General features: G+C 39.4%; 8 protein-coding genes, 1 non-coding gene and 2 further genes across 9 annotated transcripts, besides 2 other annotated features; 5 read left to right on the top strand and 6 right to left on the bottom strand.

Moving 5' to 3' along the window:
• Nucleotides 1-1,481: a tandem repeat (telomeric repeat).
• A 2-nt stretch (nt 1,482-1,483) lies between these two features.
• Nucleotides 1,484-5,404, bottom strand: Ecym_5679 (uncharacterized protein; the record flags this gene model as incomplete). Its single annotated transcript, XM_003647177.1, has 1 exon — nt 1,484-5,404. One exon carries the CDS (start codon nt 5,402-5,404, stop codon nt 1,484-1,486), a length of 3,921 nt encoding a protein of 1,306 aa, XP_003647225.1.
• Nucleotides 5,405-5,901: 497 nt separating this feature from the next.
• Ecym_5678 lies at nt 5,902-7,082 on the top strand (the record flags this gene model as incomplete).
• Nucleotides 7,083-7,315: 233 nt separating this feature from the next.
• Nucleotides 7,316-7,864, bottom strand: SMU2 (Smu2p; the record flags this gene model as incomplete). Its single annotated transcript, XM_003647176.1, has 1 exon — nt 7,316-7,864. The coding sequence occupies one exon, from the start codon at nt 7,862-7,864 to the stop codon at nt 7,316-7,318; it is 549 nt and encodes a 182-aa protein (XP_003647224.1).
• Nucleotides 7,865-8,572: 708 nt separating this feature from the next.
• Ecym_5676 (nucleobase cation symporter-1 family protein) lies at nt 8,573-10,189 on the top strand (the record flags this gene model as incomplete). The annotated part of the gene is made up of 1 exon (XM_003647175.1): nt 8,573-10,189. One exon carries the CDS (start codon nt 8,573-8,575, stop codon nt 10,187-10,189), a length of 1,617 nt encoding a protein of 538 aa, XP_003647223.1.
• Nucleotides 10,190-10,587: 398 nt separating this feature from the next.
• Nucleotides 10,588-12,600, bottom strand: Ecym_5675 (Zn(II)2Cys6 transcription factor; the record flags this gene model as incomplete). Its single annotated transcript, XM_003647174.1, has 1 exon — nt 10,588-12,600. The coding sequence occupies one exon, from the start codon at nt 12,598-12,600 to the stop codon at nt 10,588-10,590; it is 2,013 nt and encodes a 670-aa protein (XP_003647222.1).
• A 2,295-nt stretch (nt 12,601-14,895) lies between these two features.
• Nucleotides 14,896-15,981, top strand: Ecym_5674 (uncharacterized protein; the record flags this gene model as incomplete). The annotated part of the gene is made up of 1 exon (XM_003647173.1): nt 14,896-15,981. The coding sequence occupies one exon, from the start codon at nt 14,896-14,898 to the stop codon at nt 15,979-15,981; it is 1,086 nt and encodes a 361-aa protein (XP_003647221.1).
• A 143-nt stretch (nt 15,982-16,124) lies between these two features.
• Ecym_5673 lies at nt 16,125-16,229 on the bottom strand. Its single transcript has 2 exons — nt 16,194-16,229; nt 16,125-16,161 (listed from the first exon to the last, which is right to left on the bottom strand). It is a non-coding gene; the product is annotated as a tRNA-Pro (tRNA).
• A 195-nt stretch (nt 16,230-16,424) lies between these two features.
• Nucleotides 16,425-16,703: a sequence feature (solo-LTR -fragment).
• Nucleotides 16,704-16,893: 190 nt separating this feature from the next.
• Ecym_5672 lies at nt 16,894-19,331 on the bottom strand (the record flags this gene model as incomplete).
• A 284-nt stretch (nt 19,332-19,615) lies between these two features.
• Nucleotides 19,616-23,146, top strand: UBP15 (ubiquitin-specific protease UBP15; the record flags this gene model as incomplete). The annotated part of the gene is made up of 1 exon (XM_003647172.1): nt 19,616-23,146. The coding sequence occupies one exon, from the start codon at nt 19,616-19,618 to the stop codon at nt 23,144-23,146; it is 3,531 nt and encodes a 1,176-aa protein (XP_003647220.1).
• Nucleotides 23,147-23,310: 164 nt separating this feature from the next.
• On the bottom strand, nt 23,311-24,183 carry CAB4 (putative pantetheine-phosphate adenylyltransferase; the record flags this gene model as incomplete). Its single annotated transcript, XM_003647171.1, has 1 exon — nt 23,311-24,183. The coding sequence occupies one exon, from the start codon at nt 24,181-24,183 to the stop codon at nt 23,311-23,313; it is 873 nt and encodes a 290-aa protein (XP_003647219.1).
• A 72-nt stretch (nt 24,184-24,255) lies between these two features.
• On the top strand, nt 24,256-26,007 carry CWC22 (U2-type spliceosomal complex subunit CWC22; the record flags this gene model as incomplete). The annotated part of the gene is made up of 1 exon (XM_003647170.1): nt 24,256-26,007. The coding sequence occupies one exon, from the start codon at nt 24,256-24,258 to the stop codon at nt 26,005-26,007; it is 1,752 nt and encodes a 583-aa protein (XP_003647218.1).
• Between the last annotated feature and the right edge of the window lie 273 nt (nt 26,008-26,280).

Genomic DNA, 26,280 nt, shown 5'->3' with positions numbered 1-26,280 from the left:
CCGTACACCACACCGCTGAGAGACCCGTACACCACACCGCTGAGAGACCCGTACACCACACCGCTGAGAGACCCGTACACCACACCGCTGAGAGACCCGTACACTGCTCCGCTCCCTCCCGTCGCCCGCCAGATCCACGTGACCTCAACCATACGCTGCCCTGCCCTCAAGACCTCGCTCCGCTGAGACCCGACGCTGCCTGAAACCGCTCCCTCCCGTCGCCCGCCAGATCCACGTGACCCTCCTGGACCATACACTGCTCCCTGAGAGACCCGTACACTGCTCCCTGAGAGACCCGTCGCTGCCTGAAACCGCTCTCAAGACCCTCTCGCCAGATCCCACGTGACCTCAAGACCATACACTGCTCCCTGAGAGACCCGACGCTGCCTGAAACCACTTCTCAAGACCCACTCGCCAGATCCCACGTGACCTCCAGACCCACCGTACGCTTGCCTGAAACCGCTCCCTCCCGTCCCCCGCCAGATACATCCACGTGACCTCAACCATACACTGTTCCCTGAGAGACCCGTACGCTGCTCCCTGAGAGACCCGTACACTGCTCCGCTCCCTCCCGTCGCCCGCCAGATCCACGTGACCTCAACCGTACACTGCCCTGCCCTCAAGACCCGACGCTGCCTGAAACCGCTCCCTCCCGTCGCCCGCCAGATCCACGTGACCCTCCTGGACCATACACTGCTCCCTGAGAGACCCGTACACTGCTCCCTGAGAGACCCGTCGCTGCCTGAAACCGCTCTCAAGACCCTCTCGCCAGATCCCACGTGACCTCAAGACCATACACTGCTCCCTGAGAGACCCGTACGCTGCCTGAAACCGCTCCCTCCCGTCCCCCGCCAGATACATCCACGTGACCTCAACCATACACTGTTCCCTGAGAGACCCGTACGCTGCTCCCTGAGAGACCGTACACTGCTCCCTGAGAGACCCGACGCTGCCTGAAACCGCTCCCTCAAGACCCTCTCGCCCGATTCCACGTGACCCTCCTGGACCATACACTGCTCCCTGAGAGACCCGTACGCTGCCTGAAACCGCTCCCTCCCGTCGCCCGCCAGATCCACGTGACCTCCTGGACCATACGCTGCCCTGCCCTCCAGACCCACCGTACACTGCTCCGCTCCCTCCCGTCGCTCCGCTGACAGATTTTCTTGTTCGCGCTATTGCCACGTGATCCATTATCAGAAACATTAAACCTTTTCACGTTACAAAATAACTTTTGATTCGTAAAGTAAATTTCTATTCCGACATACAACTAGCCGCAACTCAATCTATATGATATAATACAAAAGGTATTAACACCGTTTTCAGATCTTTATATGTTATATAATCTATTCCGGTTTTTTACTATTAAATGATTACAACAAACCAACAATAAAGTCATTGGTTATAGATCGCACTAGTTAAATGGTTAAAGGTAAAAATTTGAGCTAAATTTATAAAGCTATTATGATCCGTGTTACTTGGCAAGTCAAATCTTTTTAACACCTAGCAACATCTCTCGCGTTCTTAATAGTAAATCTCCATCTTCTTTTTGCCTTGCCCTACTTGAAGGTTGACTTGATTCGACTCCTTTAGAATCCCTAAAAAGTTTACCATCCAGCTGGCGAACATTTCGTAATCTTTTTATTAATATCTCAACAGCTTGTTGGTCGTCTGAATCTGCAGGAAGAGATGGCAGTGTACAACGCTCAGAACGATCTACCCTGATATGTGAGTTACCTGTTTTCTCCAATAAATACCTTCTTGATTCACAAACACGCCGTACCTCCCTCTCTATGTTCTCTTTATTAGCCTTTTTAAATAGCAACGCAAAATCTAGAAATTTTTGAAAAAATGTGTTCTTACTGAAAACATTATTGGGATCCTCCCCCCAAAATACCATTAGCTTATCAAATTCACCCATAGTTAAAGTACATTGCTGCTTTAGCAAATCTGCCTTTTTCATAGCATGGCTGATATTACTCTCTGTGTTTATCAAAAATTTATCTTTGGGATGAAACTTCGAAGAATCAGATAGCACACCAACCCTCAAAGATCTCTCTAACGTACTTATCTTTTCATAAAATTCTTGTGCTTCTTGTTGTACGTGTTGTACAATAATGTTGGATACATCAAGAATCTTTTCTAGATCGTTAACAAAGCCGTGTAGATCTGGGTAGTTCAGACGAACAATACTTTCAATAACGTGAATAAACGACAAATTATTATCCTTACTCGTCTTGGTGAATGCCAACTTATTCAAAGAACTTAACTGTATACCCAGCGCCTGCTTATTATTCATATAATTACCAACTTCAATGATAATGAACAATAAAGGCTTCAATCTTTTTGATGTCTTTATAGCTGTAGTGCCGTCATCAATCCTTTGCAACTTGTATAATATATCGTAATAGTCTTTTTCATAAGTTAATAGAGCAAGAAGGTATTTCGCTCTAGGTGCCCAATATGACCTTAAATTGTAGAATAATTCTAGGTATATCCTATCAGCACGATCTAAAGAACGAGAATCCTTTTCTGGCTTATCGCCTGTAAGATAATTTGTTTCATACGGAGCAAACATACGCTGAATACTTTGCGGGATGTGATTGATGTCATCCTTACTGAAGAATTCAATAACACTTTGATTCTTCATAACCTCAGTGTCACACAGTAAAACCTTCTCGACAAGTTCTTCAACGGAGTAATTGGAGAATATGTATAAGTTAATTCCAAATTGTTGAGCCAAATCATTCGATAGCAAAGTAACTTTCCCATTTCTAGTATTCTGAGCCGTGAACATAGTGTTTCCTACTTTCGGAGCTGCTGGAACAATTTTGAATAATTCCTCAATTTCCTTGAACACACCAAAATTCGCTAACTCGCTACTCACTGACACACGCTCTTTATCATCACTCCATACAGTTTTTGAAATATCGTCAATCTTATCCCAATGAATTTGCTTCAATTTCACCTTTTGGCAGGAAGTTAGAGAAGGGATTTGGGATGCATACAAAGATCCAGCACTCAAAGAAACAGGCAAAGGTGGTGGTGGTGGGGGAATCGCAGAAAATGTTGATCCGCTGGTTCCACTGCGCGCTTGCTGGCTCATAGGAGTCCTCTGCGACATAGTGCCGTGGTTGAGCAAATATTGAGGTAATGGAGGCGCAGGAGGTGCCATTACAGTTGTTGGTCTGCGTACCGATGTGGGAGGTGAAAGTTTTAGCACATTGTTCATTAAGCTTTTAGGAACAGGTGGTGCCGGGGGTGGCAGCAAACTCTGATCCTTAGACAACAGAGGGATCTCTGTCGAAGTGGCTACTGATGCCCCAATTATTTTAGGTATTTTTGCTGTGTTACCACCAACATTTGAACATAACGTAAGTGTTGGGGAGGGTGCTAAAAGGGCATGCGGTTCACTTAGTTGTGGAGATAAATCTGGAGACACAATATTGTTTAGTTTGGATTGCTTAACTTTCTTTTTGTGTGGCTGTCCCAGGTTGATAAAATCACGGTTTTCACTCTCAGAGCTTTGCATGCCTTCAGGCCCACTAAAACTACGCCTATTGCAATCATCGGAAAAAAGTACAGTCAACGAAACCCTTTTATTTCTGACTATACTGGATGACCTGCCAATATTACTATGTGGCAAACCATTCCCGTTCTTTAGTGCTGCAAACAATGATATGGCATTCTTTGTGAAAGAGTACTTCCCATCGTGACCTTTATGAACATAATCATGCTTATATCTTGTTCCATCATTTTTCCTTTGTTTTTCTATGGCCTCTAACTTCTCTTCCAACTCTGCAATGTAATGCAGTTTTTTTGATACTTTACCACCAATTGAATTATTTTTATCGAAAGTTGGACTACTAAGTACTAAGTTTTTGGTTTCCAATTGGGATATTACTTCTTTCATTTCCTCCATTCTTAATTTCATCTCATCAAGTTCCTTAATAGCTGTCTTATTAAATAATAGGTTGATCATCAAGGTATTCAAGGACAATTTCAGTGCATTTTCGGGGCCATCGTCATCCTCACAATAGGAATTTTCAAGGAGATAGCTCAGTAACAATGCCAATAGCTCGAGTATTTTTGCCGACTCAGTACATTTCCTGAATTTAATTATTTCTATTACAGACTCGAATAATTTTGCCATTGAAGGCTCTAGAGAGGTACTTTGAGCTAAGTTTAAAATGGTGTTTACCTGGCTTGCGAACGATATATTCTGTTCTATATGCTGTTCTATGGTAAATTTTGAAGCGACATCTACTTCCCGATCTCGATATTTCGCAATCTGATCAAGCAAAATCTCTGAGTCAAACCTCTTTTTGGAATTCGATATCTTTTGAAATATTCTGTGTATACCAGCATACTTTAGCATTGCTAGTGTTTTCCGTTTTTCATTGTAGGAGGGAAGTCCTTGAACAATTGAGTTTACAAGAAACATTGTAGAAACACAGTAATCAATCATCAACTGTTGTGGCTTTTGAATAATAAATGAGGACTGATGCCATTGGGACTCATCGCTAATCGTATTATCAAAAGCAGTAAACCATTCACTATAGTACGGTTCTAACTCACGGGATATTTTTGCACTATCCATATAAGTGAGTAACAAGAGAATATCAGTTGTGATAAGCCTTGTTCTTGCTTGAGAATTGGAATTGCCCACAAACAGACTTAACATCTTAGTTACTTCAATATTTTGGAGAATTTCTAAGCGTCCCTTTTTTTGATTTATCAAAGTTTTGAAGCAACGTAAATATACATATTCCATCTCCTTGGTTACTGAGACTGATTGTCTCAAAAGCTTGGATATTCCGCCCTCAGATAGAAAAACCTGACAAGTGTATCTGTGTCTAAGCAATTTTTCTAACTGGTACCATATATTTGGCAATGTAATGGGATCATTGAGGTTTTCATTAAGAAACCTGATTACTTCTTGGGCGGGATCTTCACTATTGCTAGGGGTTCTAGATGGATTCAATACGTTCCTTCGATTTTGTGCGTTACATACCAAGTCCCACTTTTTCCTGCATGAAAGTTTGCCGAGATCCGCATTCAAGCAACTGGACACATTTTTATTCGACAGTATTCTATTGAAATGAAAGTTAACGACAGCTTCGTCGGGAACAACATCTTTATCAAAGTTTGTAACCGGCAGAATAAGTTTATCGCAATAAGGAGCAGCATCACCATAATCAAGCACCATAGTTTCATGCTTATAAAGATTCTGGTCCTTGACAGGCGTGGCTATGTAAGTATGATCCAGGTTACCTGGTATAGAGTTCATATCTTGCTGAATATTATTTCCTTTGGATATAGTACCAATAATTTGACCAGATGATTCGGTTGCCGGCCATGGTTTCAAAGAATTGTTTTGGCTTGGCACACATTCCCTAGTATGCATCTAGATCCTGATTGTTATTTTTTCGCGAATATTGCCTTTTTTATATTTAGCATAAAAGGCCGTATGTATCTATCACACACCAATATGTGTCTTGTTGTGTCTGTATTGACTGATTCGGAGCGGTTTTTGAGTTCGAAACGCAAACTATTGTTCGCGGATGTCTGTCCGGGTTGCTCGAAGCCTGTAGACATTTCTTGACATGTATATGTCCGGCAGTGATCAAAAGTACAAAGGTCGGGTTTTGAAATTACAACACGTGACTGAGTATCGGAAACGCCGGAATATAGAAGTTACTGTAGGGAAGCAATGGCGAAGCTTAAGCAGCGATTGTTTCAAATAACAGATCATGATTATAGTAAGCTACACCTTGATTGCGCAGCATACATTAGAATCAATCTTTTCTCCAATCATATTAAGAGATATAAAAGTCTTTCCAATAAGAATATATTTGTGGATCATTAGTAGAATTAGTCGAGACCTTTCTGAGTTTAACTCAAATGTCACAGACTAAACAATTAAATATCACCTTCAAATTCAATCAAAAGCGCTTGCATTATCCCGGAATCCCGAGGACATTGTAGTAGTCTCTGCGTACATATCGCCGGTAACCAAAGTATTTCATGGGCTTCAAAGATTATGGTACTGATGAGTTATCGCATGAGTTTCTGTTGAAGTTCTTCGAGAAAGTAGACAGAGACAAGTGATTGGTTTCAGAGGTGATTGTTAGATATGTGCTGAATCCTGCAGCTGGAGCCATGGAACACAGGGCTGCCCGTTTGCTGCCCGAATTCCGTTTACTTCATCATTTATGGCTCTAAATCGGCAGTGTTCCTCGGGCCTAAGAGCAGTAAACGACTTCGCTAACAAGATCAGAGCACAGCATATCGATGTTGGGTTAGCTCTTCGTGTTGAATCTACGTCGGCCAATTCCGTTTGTTAGATCTTTGACCATGTTTTAAATCTAATGAAAAAGGAGAGGAAACCCGCAATCTGTTTCATGCGAATGGGGATAGCCAATGAAAATGTCGTGAATGCCTTTGATATCTCGAGAGAATCCCAGGACGAATTTACCGTTAACTTGTACAGGAAACCGGAAGTACCAATTTAAGCCGGTTTATTCGCAGATGAGATCTTACCATTGCAGAGCGAAAATGACGAGGTAGTGAGTTCGGATGATGGATTATGGAAGGGAGTAACGATTGAGGTCTTACCAAGGTTAAAGCCCGCTTTGAAGAAAAATGGTGTGACTACAGCTGGTGATACTTCCCGGGTTTGAGACGGGGCTTTAGGGATTCTATTAGCTCGAAGATGCGGAATCTTTGCAATTTCCAGTAATCGGCAAGTATTTAGGGTTCGAATCTGCAGGAGTTCCACCGGAAATTATGGGCGTTGGCCCGTTGTATGCAATATCCTCAGGTTTGAGAAGAACAGGGTTAGGGATGGAATAGGTTGACGTGTTCGAGATCAATGAAGCCTACGTAGCACAAACACAATTATTGACAATCTTGGCGTCGACAAAAAGAAAGTTAATTCACGATGACCATCTCTAGTTCTAGGACACCCACTAAGGTGCACCGGTGCTCGGCAGGTGGTGACTTTATTTCATGAACTGAAGACAGGACATATCGAATGCGTTAGTATGTCTTCGGGAAGCGGCATGGGAGCAGCTTCTTTGTAAGAGAGTTAATACACTCTTGGGAGAACATGTCTATGTTTAGATACAGTTATACCGATCTCTTTAAAAATACGTATAAAGACTGTATGACTAAAGGAATCATTCAATCGCACGGCTTAAAATTATGCTTTATTCACTCCCATGTGGCACCTTCTAGTTCACCTGTTACCTTCTCTAATGCCATGTAATTAAAAGAGAGGTACACGAAATTCATACATAGCAGTATTAAAAAAGGATTATTTGGTTATACTGTTGTAAAAATTCTGTCGTAAAACTTCAGTCTTAAGAAAGTCCGTGAAGAGCAATCTTTTCCATTCCGAGACCAAATAGTTAAGCTGGGAGGCAATAGGAATCTCTTCCTTATTCCATTGTTTGCATTTCCAATTGAAGTTAAATATTAACGTGCGAAGTTGTACAGAGTATTCACGTTCTTCAACTTCAGGATATTCACTCAACCTTAAGGAGGCACCAGGATAGTCGTTGGGAACATATACCGTGAATTTTACTTCCTTTTTGCCCAGAATATTCCGTATTGTAAACCGGTAACTAGAAAAATTCCTATTACAAATCAGAAGTTGGAACCCATTCCTGAATAAGTGACTTGCTTGATCTAATTGAAGTTGCCTCCTTAAATCGACTTTCAAACTTTTTTGTGCTTGTACTTTCTTGTTTGAACTTCTTCTCTGGTTACAGACTTCATCTTTCACCTTGCTAGCGGACGATATACTATATACCTCGTTATTTTTACTAATGTTCGGCTGCAGAGGACTTCGAACGGGTGACATGTCTTGCTTCCCTTCTCCTGAGAGTTCTGTATCAACTACTTTCCCCGTAGATATACGACGAATTGGAACACTATGAGGTTGTCCACTTGAAAAAGCTGTAATCACGAGCAGAAAAAGCCATTCTTTGCTCTTTGGATTATATAATCGTGCGCTTGGAGATAACCTCGAGAATGGTGATTACAACGGATTGCCGAATATAGAAATTGTCGCATATAGAAAGGGACATTATACACACTTCTTGGTTTATCTTCAAAAATTTAGTACCTTATAAACATACGTGGTGATTTGGTAACCAATTTTAAAATCCCATCCATCTTGCAGGACATATCATAAAAAATCTAAAATTACTTACTTAAAAGTAATGCATTGGTGGTTTATGCATTTTTAGGCACGTTTTTGCGATTACGCAACACCCATGATAATCTCAAGATGAGAGTTTTTAGAGGTAGGCTACGAATTTACCAGGAAAAGAAAGCTGCTGGGGAACAATTTGGACAGATTTGTTTGCTTTTTATGTTCGGGCTTCAACAGAAATTAGCAGGCTTTATTTTTAATGAGTGGCATATCTAGGTGGTTCAATATAATTCAATATATATAAAAATAAACATTTGTATGTTGATGCAGCTAGGTGGAGATCGATATTTAAGTCAATAGGCTGCATTTTATGTATTATCTGAATTACGGTGGTTTAGTGGTATTTATTGAATTATGTCTATATTCTCAAAGATTGATGGGCTACTAAAGCTCGAGGAATCCGATGATATGAAGAACAGGGACATAGTTCCCATGCCTTTGTCCAGACGTAGGTGGGGAATTATCAGTTACATATCTTACTGGAGCATTATGTGCTTGTGTATGAGTGTATGGACAGGCGCTGTCTCTTTATATGCTGCTGGTTTGAATGGCGCTCATATAATGGGGATAGTTATTATTGGAAATGCGTTTATTTCTTTGATCGCCATTTTGAATAGTTTCTATGGTTCTCAATATCATATTGGTTATTCAGTATACCAGCGTGTCGTTTTCGGTATATATGGTTCATACTTTGGTGTTTTGATGAGAAGTTTGCTGTCTGTTGTTTGGTTTGCACTTCAGGCATGGATAGGTGGATCGTGTGTCACTTTGCTTATTTCTACATGGAGTAAGAAGTATTCGGAGATTGCACAATTTGGTCCAAATGTACCATTTACCCCTCAAGAGTTGATAGGTTTAATAGTATTTTTGGCATTGAATTTTCCGATACTTTTCATAAAGCCTGAATATTTTGATCTTCTACTTACCTCATCATCGCTGCTTACTCTGGGGGCATGCGTTGGGTTGTTCATATGGGTTCTACGTCTAAATAATGGTCATGTAGGAAGTCTAATAACCAAGCCCGTTGTTTTGTCATCTTCAGATCTTGGATGGATGTGGATTTACGGTATAGGTTCATGGTACTCAAGTGTTATTGCTGCTCTTTCTAATCAGGCGGATTATTCGAGATTTAACAAGAGACCTGTTGATTCTATACTGGGAACAATAATTGGCGTTAATCTCACTGGGTTCATTGTACCACTGCTTGCTGTCATAACTAATAGTGCTTTCAAAGAATTGTATCCTGACGAAGACCTACAAACGCCGGCTGATATATATAAGTTGCTATTGATAGATCACTACACACCTAAGGTAAGGGCTGCCTGTTGTTTTGCTGCAGTTTGTTTAATTGTTTCTCAACTGGCTATATCTACTGTTGCTAATGCTATTCCAGGAGGAATGGATCTGTCTACGTTGTTTCCCAAGTACATTAATACAAAAAGGGGCGCAATTGTCGTATTTTTACTGCTCTGGCCAGCTCAGCCTTGGACATACCTTCAATCAGGTAATACATTCATTGCCGTTATGAACTCTTTCTCGATTTTTATTAGTCCAATGGTTGCGATTTATATGTGCGAATATTATGTCGTTCGTAAAAGAATTATAAAATTATCCGACTGTTACTTGCACACTGCTGAAAGTACTTATTGGTACACTATGGGATTAAATATTAAGGCTTTTATCTGCTTTCTACTAGGAACTGCCCCTGGGTTGCCAGGTTTGATCCATTCTGCCAATGATTCTGTTGAAGTCGGTGACAGTATTTATTATTTCTATGGTTCTTTTATATTCCAGTTTACAAGCACCTTCTTGCTCTACTGGATTGCGAACCTAATATATCCAAGCGAGGTTGGTTCCAGAGATGATACAGATTACTTTAATACATTTACTGATGACGAGCTGGCTCAGTGGAACATTGCAGGCTTTTCAGATTATGACATGCTTTCTATGGACCTACTAAAGCAGGAATGATTTGTTGGCTAGCTGCAGCGGTGATATAATTGGGCTACCTTCAGCACAATGGCATTGGGTCAAATTTTGGCGCTAATTACATATGCATTACTAGGTTCTATGAATAATTTTATGTGGTAAATAATAATAAAAATCTAGTGGTCTTTTGTGATACGAATATTTGACGTTTAAAATAAAATACAATATTTTCTACTCGACTACATTAAAAAAAAAATTAATCTGAAAAAAAAATAAGATGCCCTACCTATCTAAAGAATCTAAATTTGTATCATTTGCATACTATTACTCAATGCTTTACATCCAGCTTTCCATTAATTATGGCCTGAGTGAGTCTTCAATGTGAGATACTGTTAACCCTTTAGGGCTTTTTGGCGCTGTTTTTTCGTTCATTTGTAAAATTATAAGCTAGACTTCCACTGATTATACATAGGGTTGACCAACAATGTATAATTTCTTGTCTCCAATGCTAGAGATATGTAATTTAATTTTTGAATACTATTTTTTGCAGCGGCCGTGCCATTATGCGCGATCTTTCTTAGTAGATCCATGAAATTTTTGAACAAAGTCTTTTGGTTTAGTAATAACGACACTTCGGCGCCAAGATAGATGAACAAATGACAAAATATTGACTTTGTAGGGTAACAGGTGATATTATGACCAGCTTCGAGAACCCGTTCTAACAACTCTGTGATTTCTGGACTATCCAGCTGAGAGTTCATAAACAATGCTCTTAAATATACTTGTAGTCCAAAATAATACATTTCATTGCAGTTTTTCATGGCATAGTGTAATCTATGGTCCGTCAAACCTTCACATAAAGATTTAATACTTTTTTTAGTAGGCTTTAAGGCTTCAAGTTCAGCCAACAACTTTGATCCAAACACATGCAACTCGAGGGACAAGGAGCTATTTGTGTTGAGGAACTTATATTTCATCATATGTCTTCCTCCTAATTCGACTCCTTTAGTCTTTAATTCCATGATCTTTAAACACAATTTTAAAAAAATACTGTTTAGCTCTCTAAAGCATCCTTTCATTAAATCATACTTCCCGCGGTAATTAGAGAGCTCTGGAGCTTCCCTACCTAACAAATATTCTAATTCTGTGTAATCTGTCACAATACCTCCTTGGTCTGACATAAGCTGCGCCGTTATTTCTTCCTGGCAAAACCATTCCTCAAGAAATCCAAAGATGGAGTACGCTTCAGTTTCCTGTATTGTCATATAATTGCCTGGTGGAACTAACTTTCTTACTTTTCTTAAACTCATATACGTCTGTGGCAAATAAACATCCCATTCGAAGCCTTCGCATGTATTATTTGCTGCAATGAGCAAAAAGAATGAAAATAGTAACGCCACATACTCCACGAAATGAGAGCACTTTTGTAACTGTAAATTTAGCTTATCAACGGAGACTCTCAAATTTGACGACATTATAATGGTTCCCCAGATAGATGCAAAGTTTCGGTAATTTGCCTTCTCATAGAAGTCTTTCGTAAAAATTCCACAACTGTATGCTAAGGCATCTTGAACAACAGGATATTGATCATTTAAATCCCAAAGTAACTGTATTAAGCGATCAATCTTTTCTGTTGGAAATAGTGTTAAATTACCAAATAATTGAGTGTTCCTTGCCATTGTCCAGACGAAGTTCATTAACTCTGGAGAGTCAGAATAAAATCCCGTGGTATCAGACGGCTGATTAATGGGAGAATAATGTTGAATAGGATCATTTGCCTCTAACATCTTCATCGTTTCTAACCAATCTGCAGACCTCCAATCGAAATCAAAAAACTTCCAATTTGCGCAATGTGCATCATTATCCCATTTCCCTGATTCAATATCATAATTATCAAACAGCACTAGCTCTGCGGGTGATTTATCTAAGAATTCTGGAAGTTCAAAAGTAGCGACAGCTGTAACTGTAGCTGCATCAAAATTGAAATTGGACTCAATCTGCTCATTCTCGATAGGAGTCGCACTCGTTGTAAAGAAAGATGCGCGTCCTTGTGCGTCGCTGCAAACACTCACGGACGCTCTGGTTTCTAATTTTGGCGTAGCAACAAATGGCGGGTTTTCCAAAGGCGTCATACTTGCCATACGTGTTAAATTTAAACTCCCCGAACTACCAGATGCGCTAGAAGTACTGTTTACAGACAATGGTGTTATAATATCCTGAGATCCCCTTTTAGTCCTAGGTGTCCGTCGCGGTATCCTCTTCTTATTAGTCCCATCCTCAAAGACAAAACTTAACTCATAAGTACACAGAATGTTCCGTTTTGAACAGGTAGTGCAAAATGGCTGAATCTTATCACACTTAATGTGCGACTTTTTACACTGAACACACCCTTTACGTGCATAATGTGTCTTTGGTTTCTTGGTTTTCAATGTATCAATCATTGTTTGTGCCATGACTAAGAAAAAGATTACCGCCTTTCGTTTGGCCTATGTAATTTCAACCTTCAAAAGTGTCACAATGTCTTATGCTGTACCACCACCTTGCCTTTCTATCTTGCTATCCCACCTTTTTTCCTATATCTTAAGAGAGCGAGATACAAACTACTATGTATGTATCTAATATATATATCCACCGTCGTGAACCCTATTTGTCCGCCTACGTATCGCATTACCAAGGTGTTAATAATCCAAACTTATACAAAGAAGCTAAAATATAAAAAACCTCAGAGCAAGCATCCCCGGTCAATTCCCTATTGTTATATTGACACCCACCTAATAATGTCACCTTATTGTGGATATGATAAAAATTCGTACATAGCCCTGGCATAAAAAATATCGTACCTGCATGACTGGAGCGGCCAAGCGTTTTGCAGGAAAAACTGGTACACCATGCCAAAACAAAACAGAACATAAAAGGAGGAGCCGTTCTTTACTGGCACGGTATACATAAGACGCGTTCCGTATCAAGATGCCAATAGAATACAATAAGGCGTTAGGTTAATGGTGACTGCAGCCGGGTTGTATTATATTGACCTGGGTTATAATAGCACAAAAATATACAAGTTATGCGGACGGACATAATGGGGTTCAATTAGGGACGGCAATGTACCCGCGACCATCAGGGTACGATAAGATAATAATATGATTTTTGTTTGTTTTTTGTGCGATAGATACATCTATTATTTTTTTTGTGTACGACATGCATTTATGAATATACTCACCTTATGCATATCGGAAATGGAGTTGTGGGCGCATTTTTTAAAAAATGTCACTTGATTAGAGCTAAAAGAGGAAGTATCGCGTAAAGGCGATCCATTAAATCTTTTGATAGGTGAGCAGCAGACATATGGTATATGCGTAGATGGAGAGGGGCTAGGACCATCCCATTTGTGTACTTTGTATAAATTTCTGTTTTAGTTCCGATGAGCACGAGTCTTGCGTTGCTTACTTCAGAATATGGGGTATTTGTGTCTTATGTACGGTTTAGTGAACGGATGTTGTTACAAGTAACAGCTACGTAGTAGAGGAACTCCTGCATACATTGTGGCATATGACCTTATTAGGGTGAATGATTCCGGCTAGATAGCGGTGTAGGAGAATTGTTGTCACAGAAAAACAGCAGGATATTTCCCACCGGAATCTCGCTTTCATCCAAAAACCGGTAGACTGCGCAGAACAAATGAATCGTATTATTGCTTGATTCGCTTCCAGGAAAGTTGCTATGAACCATTATTACCAGATATAATAAATCTCCTACCCTCAATGGCCCGAAAAGTCATTTTGTCAACAATCAATCGAGCATTGAATCGTTTATATCTGCAGGTGAGTTATGTTATCGTGACGTCAATGCGGTAGTTTATTGTTTAGTGTTCTACGAATGCTAGCAATCAAATCAAATGATTGTAGACCTAATGTTCGGGGTAGCCTTAGTATTGGGGAGTAGACAGGCGAAAAATACATTCGATCAGTTTAGTTCATCCTAATACCGAGAGTATTAAAAGTTGGCTTACTCGCTCAATTGGCATGATGGGAGAGCGGGGAGGTCTCCTGTCTCTCCATCGAGCCTTTTCGTTTTTCTTTCCTTTTTTCCAATGGTCTGGATGGACCGATGGGAAAAATCGGGTCGTAGTTAATGTATTCCGCATCTTACACGTAAAAACCAAAACCACACTTGACTTAAAGCGTCTAACGTGTATCAATCTCTTACCCAGAAGTAGCGTCTGCGAGCATAAAATATGCTTGGAGTGCGTACAGTATGGCTCTTTTTACTTAAAGATCAGTTTTAGGGCGTATGCACCTTTTTGGCACATGCGGCTGAAGTAATATTATACATCAACATCCCAACTTTAAGTTCACCATTCAACCACACAAGAACCGCGCCTTTCAAATATGTATTTATCACCGTTACAAGCCGAAAATACGACTCATATTTTAATACATTTATGATAAACCGATTGTTCAGGCATTCCCTCTTTCATTAAAATGTTCGATGAACATTACTGATGACCCAAAATACACAACTTCAAGTGGCATCTCCAATACAATTAGTAAGCATACGCATGAATCCCTAAAAACCCCATGTTTTATAATTACGGGTTCCGAATCCGTAGTTTGAACACGCCAATAATACAATGAGGCAGCAGCTCCAAACTGGATATAATTCGATATAAATACACAAGTTGCATGCACAGTCATGTACTTTCTGCACGTTCAAGAGTGTAGACGACGAACACGAAAGAAGAAAAAAAGATGGTTACTGCTAGACAATGGCTAGTTAAGCGCGTTCCAGATCCAACTAAGGGGTTTATCTTTGATTTTGATGGACCTGATTCAACTTTTGATTTAGTGGATAAGGAATTGAATGTTGATCAACTGAAAGAGGGTGAGTTTCTAGTGCAGACCCTGTACTTGTCGAACGACCCTGCTCAAAAGTTTTGGATCGCGTCAATTGATAGTAATTATTCGCTTGGCAGTCAGAAAGGCGATGTTGTGCCAAGCAGAAATATTGCAAAGGTTTTGGCATCTAGAAATAGTGACGTGAAGGTAGGTGATTTAATTACAGATAACATTGGGTGGACCACGCATGCAATTCTGAACAAGAATAGTGCCTACAGAAAGTTATCCTGCGAAGCTGTCGATGAAACATGGTGGCATCTATCCGTTTTAGGCTCGACAGCTTTAACAGCTTATTTTATTTTCTATGATATTCTTGAGTTACAAAAACGGGAGAGTGACTATGGCAAAGTGTTTTTGATTTCTGGGGCTGCTGGAGCAGTGGGATCGATCTCTATTCAACTGGCGCAAAACGTGTTTAAAGCATCCAAGATATTTGCAATTGTTGGTGGTTCAGAAAAGGTAAAATATGTTGAGTCTTTTGGTGAAAAGGTGATTGGTGTTGACTACAAGGACGAAAACTTCAAAGAAAACCTTTTAGCTGCTGTAGGTGTAAATACAGTGGATTACTTCATCGATAATGTTGGTGGTGAAATATTAGATATTGGTATCGACTTGCTTAAACGCCGTGGTACAGCCGCTGCATGTGGAGCTATCAGCGGTTACAACGATTCCTCAAAGATCGTGCTAAAGAACTACATACCTATAATTACTAAGGGGTTAACGCTACGCGGTATTATACTGACCGACTATCGTAATGAATTCCCCGGTGCTATTGAAGAACTCCTTCAATTAGTTAAAGCTGGTGATATCGACGTTTCCAAATCTGCCACTATCAAAGATGCTACAGGAGATAAGTTTAAGGAAGTTCCATTGATTTGGAACGGGTTGTTCCGTGGTATTAATAAAGGTAAATTGATTACCCGGGTCAGTGAAGAATAGTAATTACAGACTAGATTATTTTATTTAAATTACGCTACCTAGAGAGATTTATATATATACCATTATGTAGACCAAAAACTTTGACCCCTTAAAAAGATAATTTCATTAATTGGTTTTAGAGTGTGCTTCTACAGAGCCAAAAAGGGGCGAGCTGGGAATTGAACCCAGGGCCTCTCACATGCAGTAAGCCTTGGTGAACCAAGGCTTCGCCACCCAAAGCGAGAATCATACCACTAGACCACACGCCCAATAAGTCAGCGAGACTTCACCAACTGCAAAATAGGGTTGACAATTATTGTGCACGTGATTGTCGCAAAATCAACAGAGCATCTCGATAGTTATGATAGCCAGGCTACGAAGCATCTCGATAGTCACGATAACAAGACAAAGAAACAGCGAATCAGAGTTATTAGGAGACTATGAAGATGATAACCATTGTATAGCAGCGAATCAGAACTGTTAGGAGTGTTAAGATAACCACTGAGCGGTTATCGGCTAGGATTCTGTATAGCGATTAAGTTAAGAGAGCTTAAGTATGACAACAGAAAAGTATATAAGGAGACCCAGACTAGCTAGATTAGATTAGATATAGGTCCAGCTAGATTCCCAGAGGGTAGTTGAGCCAGATTAGAGACTATATAAACAGTAACTGATCATCAACCTAAGTATTAGCAGGCACGTGACGTGAGCTGACACGTGACCTCAACTAGTGGCCCTCAACAGCGATATGTAAAAGTGACGACTGCCAGTAAAAGAGATAACCTAATGGTTAGCTTTGAGTAGTTTTAGTTCTATATGCAGTACTGACGTCAAGAACGACATGTCATCAAGAGGGTGTAATCAGTGTATACTTATTATGCACAGAAATGAAGATAACTTTTTAACTACATATGTTAAACATATAATTGTAAGTTATATATTAACTTTCGACAGAAATTTTATCTGCTCTTCACAATCGTTAATGACAGCACTACTTGCGCTAATCTTACTAGACAGGTAATCAAGCCTACTTTTGAACATCTTGTCATTGACACTACCGAGGGATTCTAATTCTTGTTCAAATTTCTTTATTTTTGGTTTTCAAAAGAGATAACTCTAAGCAGATAACCAGTCTTTAGAATTTTGAACAGCTCCTTGTTAGTGGACAAATACGAGAAGGCTGCCCTAAATAACGGTTTTGCAGGGCGAACTTCACGCAAAACACCTCTGTTCCTATTGATTGTAATGAGACCATTCTTTTCAAGATCTAAGACACCTGCTTCTGGAGAAGATTTGAAGAGTGGCTTAAAAACGATATCTGAGAATTTTACAACATCCTTCTCAGCTAGCATGTTAATCAGTTCCCAAGCTTGGGCTGCTCTGATTGGGTCTGTTTTTTCACTCAAAAACATTTGAGTAATTTGTTCAGAAGCTTGTTCTACCATCTTTTCCAACGCTTCTGCAGGCTCTTCGCCTGAGTTAACCCTTCTGACAAACGCTTGAAGGTCTTGCATTCTCCCACCTATTGGTTCTAGAGCATAATCAATTTCCTTTCTAAATTTACCACTAACTTCCAATGGCTGTTGATTTTCATCATCTCTACGGAAAGCGGCCCTTTGGGATTCGGTATGCAAATGAGATAAGACATAGTTTCTAGCAGAGTCTTTAGAAGCATCTGATAGGAACATAAACTTGAAAACTTGGTTCGGTAATGCTTCAGCCAGCAGTTGGTTTGGTGCAACAGATTCAGTTAAGAAAATAACATGAGCAACATTCATTTGAACTAACAAGGAGGCCCAGTCAGCGATTTCCTTGTAAACAAATCCGTTCATCTCAGCCTTATTACTGAATCTATCTATAACAATGACTGGCTTATTTTCTGGATGTTGTTGTAGATAGTCTTCTTCCTTTATGCCAACGGGATCATCGATAGTACTCATGGTTGGAGAGTAATTTTTTAACGCTATACGCCTAATGGACATCATGGCGGTATTCAACATGTTGCGGAATTGAGTTTCTTTAGATTCAGATAAACCCGATTTCTGTCCAGTAAGGCCCTGAACACCCAAGTCAAGTAAGCCGGTCAGAGAGTTTAGCCAAGTAAATACTGGGAAGTACCCTAATTGCTGTGCAGCATTTCTCAAAAACTTTGTATCTGTCCGAGATTTTATCAAAGTATCACAATCCAAGTACAAAACTCTTGATCTGTTAATTAAAGTGTGCTCCATGACCAACTCATGTTTCCCAGAACCCCTTGGGCCGGTTACAATAACAAAGGTGTTATTGTTCTCTTCCAACCACATTTTCAAGTCATCGATCTTGTCTATTCTTTCTGACCACAATTTTTTCTTCTCAAGTTTATCTTCATCAAGACCCCAAAATTGTTTGACCGAAGAAACGGTAGAAGAGGTAAAACTTAACAAACGCTGGAAGAAGTAGTTATTCATTGATAGCGAATATACCTGAGTGATCTTCTGTTCAATGCAAAACTCCCTAATTGGATCAAATACCATAACAGCTAAAATGGACAACAATGCCATCAAGAGAGGAATAGCTATTCTAGGATGGTTTAAAAATGAATCCCTGATAACATGAGCTCGGATAATTGGCTCATACATAACATGCAGAGTAGTGTTCTTGACGTTCATTCCTGAAACACAATTTTTTGCACATATAGCACCTCGAAATGACCTATATTTGATCTTCGCCATCTTTGAATTTCCTTCGCCCGGATATATGTCTATGATAGAGCCATATCGTCTGAACAAAGAGTACAACTCTTCCTCCGTCAATAAATCACCATCATATTTGACCCTTATGACATTGTTGGGTAACCTTCTCAAATCCTCTATCCACGGTGCCCCCTTCACCGGAAACGCAGCTGCTTTGGTAACGAACGAAGTAATCGATTTTGATGATTCCCTAACAGTATTTTGCTGAATCATAGCATTCACCTGTGCTTTTGTGTACTCTGCAGGGACCAGAAAAGTCGCAAACACACCGCCATCCCTCTTAATAGGAATAGTAGACCTCAATTCAAGATTTCTAATAGGATTGTCCTCAGGACTAGCATAATTCATAATCTTGTTTCTAACTGCTTCTCTCGTCTGGTTCGTCAACAAAATATTATACCATTGTGTCGGCCTCCAAAAGGAAGTGGCCCTCGGATACACATTATCAAAGTATATCAACGTCTCTTCATCACTTTTTTGAATTACACCAGTCTCAGTAGCTGCCCTCGACTCTCCCTCCTGAGCATCTCGTTTCTGTATTTCTTCTGATACCTGCTGTCCCGTCGACAACCTTAGACGTGCAAATGGCCTTACTACTCTCAAGTTCCGATTAACTAGTCGAATTGTTACAGGTAACATCTGGAACTCACCACTGCCACTAATTCAACGATCCTTTTTGAGCTCTGCTCTTCAATTGTGCTTTGACTTGGATCTTCGCATTGCATGATCACAGGTTTTTTGCTAAATGCTGTCTTACGCGAAAGGGTGTACTGATGATAGTAGCTAAAGGCTAAACCCCCTTGAAATCGCTTTCTATGCTACATACGGGATGTGATATGGTCAATGAGAGCGAAACAGAGGTAGGGATTGGAGAAGAATCATAAAGTACCAGGAGACAATCAGTGAGCTATTAAAAAGCAGCTATGGAGTCTGACAAGGTCCAGGGTAAGAATATAGAGACAGTTGATTTAGGGAAGGCGTTTGATGAAGTGTTGCCTCCGTTGGAGGAGGAAGAGGATGGAGAAGAAACGGTTTCCCAGGGATCATTTACATGGCACATCGATCAGTGGAGTGAATTAAAGGACGAAAAGCACTACTCTCCAAAGTACAGGATCGGGAATTTTGACTGGAATCTTTTGGTGTTTCCTCATGGGAATAACACGAAAGGTATAGCTATGTACTTGGCTCCACATCCCGTTGTAAAAGAAGATGAAAAACCAGATCCAGACTGGTACGTGTGTGCACAGTTTGCAATTGCTCTATCTAAGCCTGGGGACGATAAGACTACGCAGTTAATTAGTAGGTCTCATCATCGATTCAATGAGATTGACAAGGATTGGGGGTTTTCCAACTTGATCGAGCTTGAATATTTGCGTTCCCAGTCAAGGGCTAGGCCCTCTGGGTTTCTAAACCAAGATCAGTTAAATGTTTCTGTGTTTATCAGGATTATCAAAGATACTACCGGGGTGTTGTGGCACAATTTTGTTAATTATGATTCGAAGAAGGTAACTGGATTTGTAGGATTGAAAAACCAGGGTGCTACATGTTACTTAAATTCATTATTACAGTCCTATTATTTTACGAAATATTTTAGAAAGTTGGTTTACCATATTCCTACAGATGGTGAAACACCTTCCAATAGTGTACCATTAGCATTACAAAGGGCGTTTTATAAGTTACAGCGCTCCAGTGAACCACTTGATACATTTGAATTAACTAGGTCCTTTGGTTGGGATACCGGAGATGCATTCACGCAGCACGATGTACAGGAGCTGAACCGTATCTTAATGGATAGATTGGAAAATAAGATGAAGGCCACTGAAGTTGAAGGGAAATTAAATGAAATATTTGTTGGTAAAATGAAGAGCTATATCAAATGTGTCAATGTTGAGTATGAATCTTCTCGAGTTGAGGATTTCTGGGATATACAGTTAAATGTAAAGGGATTAAATGGGTTGAATCAAGCTTTTGAAAATTATATTGAGGTTGAAATGATGGACGGTGAAAACCAGTACGCTGCTCAACGCTATGGGTTGCAGGATGCAAAAAAAGGTGTTGTATTTGAATCGTTTCCTCCAGTTTTGCATTTACAGCTAAAAAGATTTGAGTATGATTTTAATTATGACCAGTTAATTAAGATCAACGATCGCTATGAATTTCCAGAATCGATTGATCTTTCTCCATATCTTGACCCAGAAGTTCGCAAAATTCGACCAGAGAGCATGATGTATAATCTTCACGGAGTTTTGGTCCATACAGGTGATATATCAACTGGCCATTATTATGCAATGATTAAACCTGGTCTTGATGATAAGTGGTATCGGTTTGATGATGATAAAGTTTGGCAAGTCACTAAAAAGCAAGTTTTCGAGCAAAATTTTGGTTTTGATAGGTTACCGGAATATGAATTGCGTTCCTTGAGTAAAGAACAATATCAAAACTATTTAATTGCCCGTCAGACTAGTGCTTATATGTTAGTGTACATCAAAGAAGATATGGAACCAACTATCCTCCAGGAGGTAGAAGATAGTGATGTTCCTCAGCATATTGTTGAAAATATTGAAGAAGAGCTAAAGGAACGTGAGAGATTGCAAAAAGAACGAGAAGAGATGCATCTATATGCGAAAGTTTATGTTCATTCTATGAGGAATTTTGTTCACTATCAAGGTTACGATTTATCACCAAATGATCGTTCTAAGCTCTATATTTCCGAATTGCATGAGAAAGATGAGTATGCCTTTAATATGAAACTCGCAAAATCCACAAAGATGAAGGATATTTATGAGTTATTTAATGAAAAACTAGGTATTAACAGGAAGGAATTGGTTAGATATTGGACAATAAACTACAGAACAAACGCTAGTTTGCGACTTGATGTACCAATTCTTCCTAGTTATGACGATATCACATTGGGAAGTGTGATGACCTCTCAAGGAAGAAGTACAGCCATTGATCTTTTTGTGGAGGAATCTTATAATGACTTAGGATACATTCACAGTATTTTGGATAAAGTATCTTTTACTGGAGACTTTTCTAAGTTACACGAGGAAATTAGATCAATGATAAATGAAGACAAGTTGCCCTCATCTGAAAGTTACATTAGAGAAAATGATCAAACGAAAGTTTTATTATTTGTAAAAATGTTTGATATTAAAAAGCAGAGGTTAACTGGTATTGGTCATATTGTTTTATCGCAGTACTCAAAGTTAACAGAATTAGAAACTGTTTTGTCGAAGTTGTTTAATATTGATCAAAAGATCGAATTTGTGGAAGAATATGGACCTGATGGAGTTGAAGCTGTTGATAATAGTACAGAATTGATCCGCACTGAGCTTATGGATGGGGATGTTATTGCTTTCTGCATAAATCCTTCCGAAGTGCCTACTAAGGTTCCGTTTTACCCTACTGTCATAGAATTTTATGAATATTTAAGAAATAGGGTGAAATTAAAAATTTCGAAGGCTAAGCCTTGTGAAGAAGAATATGTTCTAAGAGATAATGACGGTCCTGTTGAATTCGAATTTTGGATATCTGTCAAGTGCAGTAACGAAGAGCTTGCAAAGGTAGTAGCGAGCTATGTCAATCTAGAACATGAATATCTAAGGTTGTATGCAGTTTATTCAAATGGCAGATTTCCAATGGATTCCAGTAGTCATTTAACGGACTATTTAGTAAAGAGATACAGTAGAAATTCGATTCCACCATTTGAATATGAGGTATTATCAATCCCGTTAACAGAATTAGAGCATTTACGTTCCGTTAAATTTTACTGGCTTGAAGACAGTTATGTCCATTATCATCCGTACGAGTTTAGGGTTTCAACTTCAAGTACTGTAAGAGAATTCTTGGACAAAGTCCAGCTAAGGGTAGGATTCAATGATGAGCAAAAGGACGAAGTGTTGATGTGGACAAATTCAGATAATAGATTCCAAGGGATTCTGTCATTGGATTCAAAAATGGAATCTGTTGATGAATCGTTCCTAATATTTGCCCGTGTCTTACCAGAAGAAGTAGCTACGGTTTACCAGCTTGAACAACAATCTCCTACTGATTCTGTTAATGATAGCAAGGAGGAAGATTTAAATATTATAAAAGGTTCAATCGACGTTGGGATTATTGTTATTGTTCAGCAATTTTTTAAAGAGTGGGAGAACAAACATGGGATATCATTTTTATTTACGTTGCTTCCTGGAGAGATATTTGTAGAGACAAAAAAGAGATTGCATGAAAAGTTTGGCTTAGGTCAGAAGGAGTTCTCTAAAATCAAGTTAGGTATATTGTACAGTACTGATAAAGGTGCGGTTTTCAAATCGCTCAGCGGAGCCAACGATGAAGATTCAAATCAAATTATATTGCATGATTTGATGAACAACTTAGATTACATAACCATGGATCACCCAGATAGATCAAGGAACCAGGCTCCTCAAGATAGACCAATGATGATTAAAAACTAGTCCTGTTATTGTTTCTGCTAAACAAATATCCAAATATCATTTTAAATTGAATATATATAAATACTTCAGTACTCATGCATGTGTATATGTACTTATGTACTTATACATGCATGCATGCAGTGTATGTATGTATTTTTGTGTTTGTATGTGGGTACACCATAACCTTACTTGCGGTTTAAGTTTTTCATTAGATGGTGTCTTCTTATTTCAGTACTGCTTAGCTTTTCCTTCCAACTATCCGATTCGTCACCACCTAAGATGTTGACTACATAAATTTCTAGTTCTTTCATACCCTTCTGGTTACGAGTCTTGTTGATAATTTCTCCACCAGCTACCGTTTCGCGGCTAACTATTAGTGCTTCAATCTCTGGCACACTACCTGTAGGCCCACAGATATCATGTAAGGCAACGATTTTAACTTCCAGTGACTTCTTCAGTCTATTTAAAAACATGCAGACGCTATGACATCTGTCTTCAAAAGACTCCAGTAACTCTTTATATTTTTTGTTCACAAGTAACTCCTCTACTGTTACTCCTACAATGAGCTTCTTTGACGTTAGAAGGGTTGCTACGCTTAACAGGATCTTGTGGCCATCATGGAAATGATCAAATGTCCCTCCTAACGCACTTACTTCATATTTGTCTCGATCCTTTTCAGGACCAGGCAGATCTAATATAGGGTCTTCCAGCTCAAACGTTTCCAATTTATCATGTTTAAACATATCTTTTAGTTTGAGATCGTAAATGAAAAGGACCTCCCATTTATGGTTGGAATAACCTTCTGAGGGGATATTAAAAAGCACATTAATTCCAACATCGAATAACTCTTTGGTAAGTAAAACATCTCTAGCATTATGGTACAAACTTAGCAATGTAGAATCGAGCGCGGCTGCTGAATTAAAGGAATCTAATAAAACGATATCTAACACAGCGTGATCAGAACTTAGGTAGGGCAAGCAACGTTCAAAAACAGGCTTTAGCACGTTTTTCACATCAATTCCATTAATATTTCTCACTATAATACCCACTGTTGTCATTCTATCCCTTGTATGCCCTGCTATATCTACATGTATGAACCTATAGTAGGCCTAAAGTTGTTTTAATTTTACATGAATTCCAAAGCAGAGCCCGAAGAAACTTGGAGATTGCTTTCAACTACACTTTGCTGCCATCAGGTCCCCAATATAAAAGAACACGCACAATATATATTAGCCAGTAAGGTTCTTGATATGGAAGAGCCTGTGCAGAAAGAGAATTGGGAAGAAATAAGAAAGCATATTAGTTTGGTTTTAGAGGAGCTCCATGAGAGAAACATCGAGGAGAGTTTTAGAAAGTTGTTCCAAATAAACATCTTACGCGGAAAGGGCATTCTTGCCCTAGAGTTATTGAATAGACAAGTAAAAACTGATAGAAGTGTAGTTTTTGCCGCACTGATAGCGTTCTTTGAAGTGCTCGTGCCATCTATTGGTTACTTAATATCTAAAGAGACGTTATTAAGATTTGTTCATGCTTACAGGAGGAAGAATTGGGAAGCTTGTTACGCAATGCTATCTCTGGCATGCCAGTTAAGTAATAATGATGTTATGCATGAGATCGGTATTTTGCAGCTGGTCTTTTTATTGTTTGAGAGCCCAAATGATAGATCCTTGGACATGATTTCTTTTATTATGACCCTCTCTGGGTACCATCTATTAGAGGTCAGTAAGACAACTCATAATGAGATACTTCAGAAGCTGAGGGATCTTCTACAAGTGGGTAACCTCAGTAAGTCAAGCAGCGATGTTATTCAAGACTTGTTGTATTTTCGAAGAACTGGCTATAAAGGCGTTAAGAAGGTAATAGAGTTGCATGGGCAAGACTCGAATACCCATAGAATTGTTCTTGATCTCGAAAATCCAGCAAAACTACAACCCAGCTCAAGATTAGATGAGTTTCAATTTGATGAGGATTTCTTTGGCACTGAGGAAAAGTTTAGTGATCTAAGAAAGAAAGCCATGTTGCAACTTAGCCAACAAGTGGAAGATATGGAGGTGGTTACTGATATGACAAATTCAGATAGCACTGAGTATAGGAAGAAGATATATTTGATCCTGAAAGCGTCTCTTTCCGGAGATGAAGCAGCCCATAAATTATTAAAACTTCGTCCTAAATCAGATGAGAAGCTTGTTTTGCTGGACATCCTGGTAAAGACTTGTTCGCAAGAACAAACATATTCGAAGTTTTATGGGACTGCTGCTGAGAAACTTCGCGCAAGTCATCATAGTTGGGAAGCTGCTTTTCAACAAACCTTTAAGCAAATATATGAGTCTATAGGGGATTTTGAACCTAATCAGCTGCGAAATATGGGGAAATTTTGGGGTCACCTTTTAGCAACCGATCACCTTGGCTATGAGCTATTTCAGTGGGTCCAGTTAAATGAACGAGATACAAATGCAGCCGGTAGAGTTTACTTGAAATTCATTTTCCAAGAGCTTGTAGCCGATTTAGGTGTTCAAGAAGTGCAAAGAAGATTTAACGAGAAATATATTCAGCCATTTATTGCAGGCATATTCCCATTAGATGGCTCTGAAGACACCATATTCTCTATCAACTACTTCACTGCCATTGGACTTGGAGCCTTGACGGAAAACATGAGAAAGATTATAGACAATAAAAAAATCCAAACTACACCCGAAGCTGGTGACACGGCACGTCTGAAGAACAGTTCCGAAGATTCCTTGAAACTGTCGAGGAGGAGATCTGCTTCTCCAATACAAGGCACTAGGTCGATTACTCCGCCACGCGCCGTTGGAGATCGGCATCATTCACGTTTCAGGAGCAGAAGCCCACTAAGAAACCGTCAACCACAACGTCAATCATAGTACGTCAAGTGAGGTTTTCTGTGAATTAGCGAACGAACTTACAAAAATGAAGGTATTTAAAAATCTGTAACCTTAAACATTCTAAACAAACATATACCTAACACGGTGCAGGAGGATGGATAGAACTCAGCTAGTCACTTAGAGGGCATTGTATACAAAATATAGCAGTAGATTTTATGTTTACCAGCTAGAAGTATAAATAGAAAAAAAAGAAAACCAAATGGAGCATAAGATTGTATTATTTGCCACTTTTCAATGGGATGATTTTAGAGA

The sequence above is a fragment of the Eremothecium cymbalariae genome, chromosome 5 (genome assembly GCF_000235365.1).
Source record: "Eremothecium cymbalariae DBVPG#7215 chromosome 5, complete sequence".
In the NCBI taxonomy this organism is placed as follows: Eukaryota; Fungi; Ascomycota; class Saccharomycetes; order Saccharomycetales; family Saccharomycetaceae; genus Eremothecium; species Eremothecium cymbalariae.
This window is presented reverse-complemented; position numbering and strand designations above follow the sequence as displayed.